At 69.9% G+C, this 642-nt stretch overlaps 1 protein-coding gene across 2 annotated transcripts in view; it reads right to left on the bottom strand.

Annotated features, from left to right (window-relative positions):
- Snapc3 (small nuclear RNA activating complex, polypeptide 3, 50kDa) overlaps positions 1-156 on the bottom strand; it is a gene marked incomplete in the record, with an annotated part of 35,382 nt that extends 35,226 nt beyond the window's left edge. For both annotated transcript variants that reach the window (XR_001234798.1, XM_013516308.1), the window contains 1 exon segment: positions 1-156. Coding sequence is in view for 1 of the 2 variants with exons in the window: in XM_013516308.1 (XP_013371762.1) it covers positions 1-123 (123 nt within the window).
- Between the last annotated feature and the right edge of the window lie 486 nt (positions 157-642).

Raw genomic sequence — 642 nt, 5'->3', positions numbered from 1 at the left:
CACGCAAGTGCTCAGCTCGGGAAGCTCGTACTCCGGGAAGGGGCAGCGGCCGGCGCCCCGGGCCAGGTCCTGCGGGCCGCCAGCCCGGCTGCACGCCGCGCCGCCGCGACTGTCTGCAGCCATGTTCGCCGCACTCCGTCCGCAGCGAAAGCCAGGCGATCGCGCTCGCGGAGCCTGACGGGACTTGTAGTTGCGCGCGCCGCCCGGACGGCGGGCAGGGACGTGACGCGGGCAGGCCCGGCACACTACAACTACCGGCAGGCACCGCGGCCGCCCGGGAGCGGCCGGCCCCTCCCGGAGGAGGAAGGGCCGAGTGCATTGTTCTCTGACGGCTGGGTCGGGAGCGGCTGCAGTTCCCGGACGCCCGGGCGGGTCTGGCTCAGTACCAGCCCCTTCTGTTGGGCTGGGCGGCCTCGTCACACCCTGTGGTCCACCTCCTGGTTTCCCTAGGCCAGGCCCCGGGGTGCTGCATTTCTGGACCCCAGAGTTCGCGAGCTGCAGCGCTGTCTCACTGTTCGAGGGTCTGAGAGAGGAGGGGTGCGACCCTGCGATCCACCCCACAGGATGCGATCGCCTGCTCGGGTTCTCTCGGAATCTCTTCGGGGAACACACCGGTATTCGCGTGCATATACTTACGTGCAG

The sequence above is a fragment of the Chinchilla lanigera genome, unplaced genomic scaffold, assembly GCF_000276665.1.
Source record: "Chinchilla lanigera isolate Chin_1 unplaced genomic scaffold, ChiLan1.0 scaffold00033, whole genome shotgun sequence".
NCBI classification, from domain to species: Eukaryota; Metazoa; Chordata; class Mammalia; order Rodentia; family Chinchillidae; genus Chinchilla; species Chinchilla lanigera.
The sequence above is the reverse complement of the archived record's forward strand: the minus strand, read 5'-3'. Positions and strand labels throughout refer to the sequence as shown.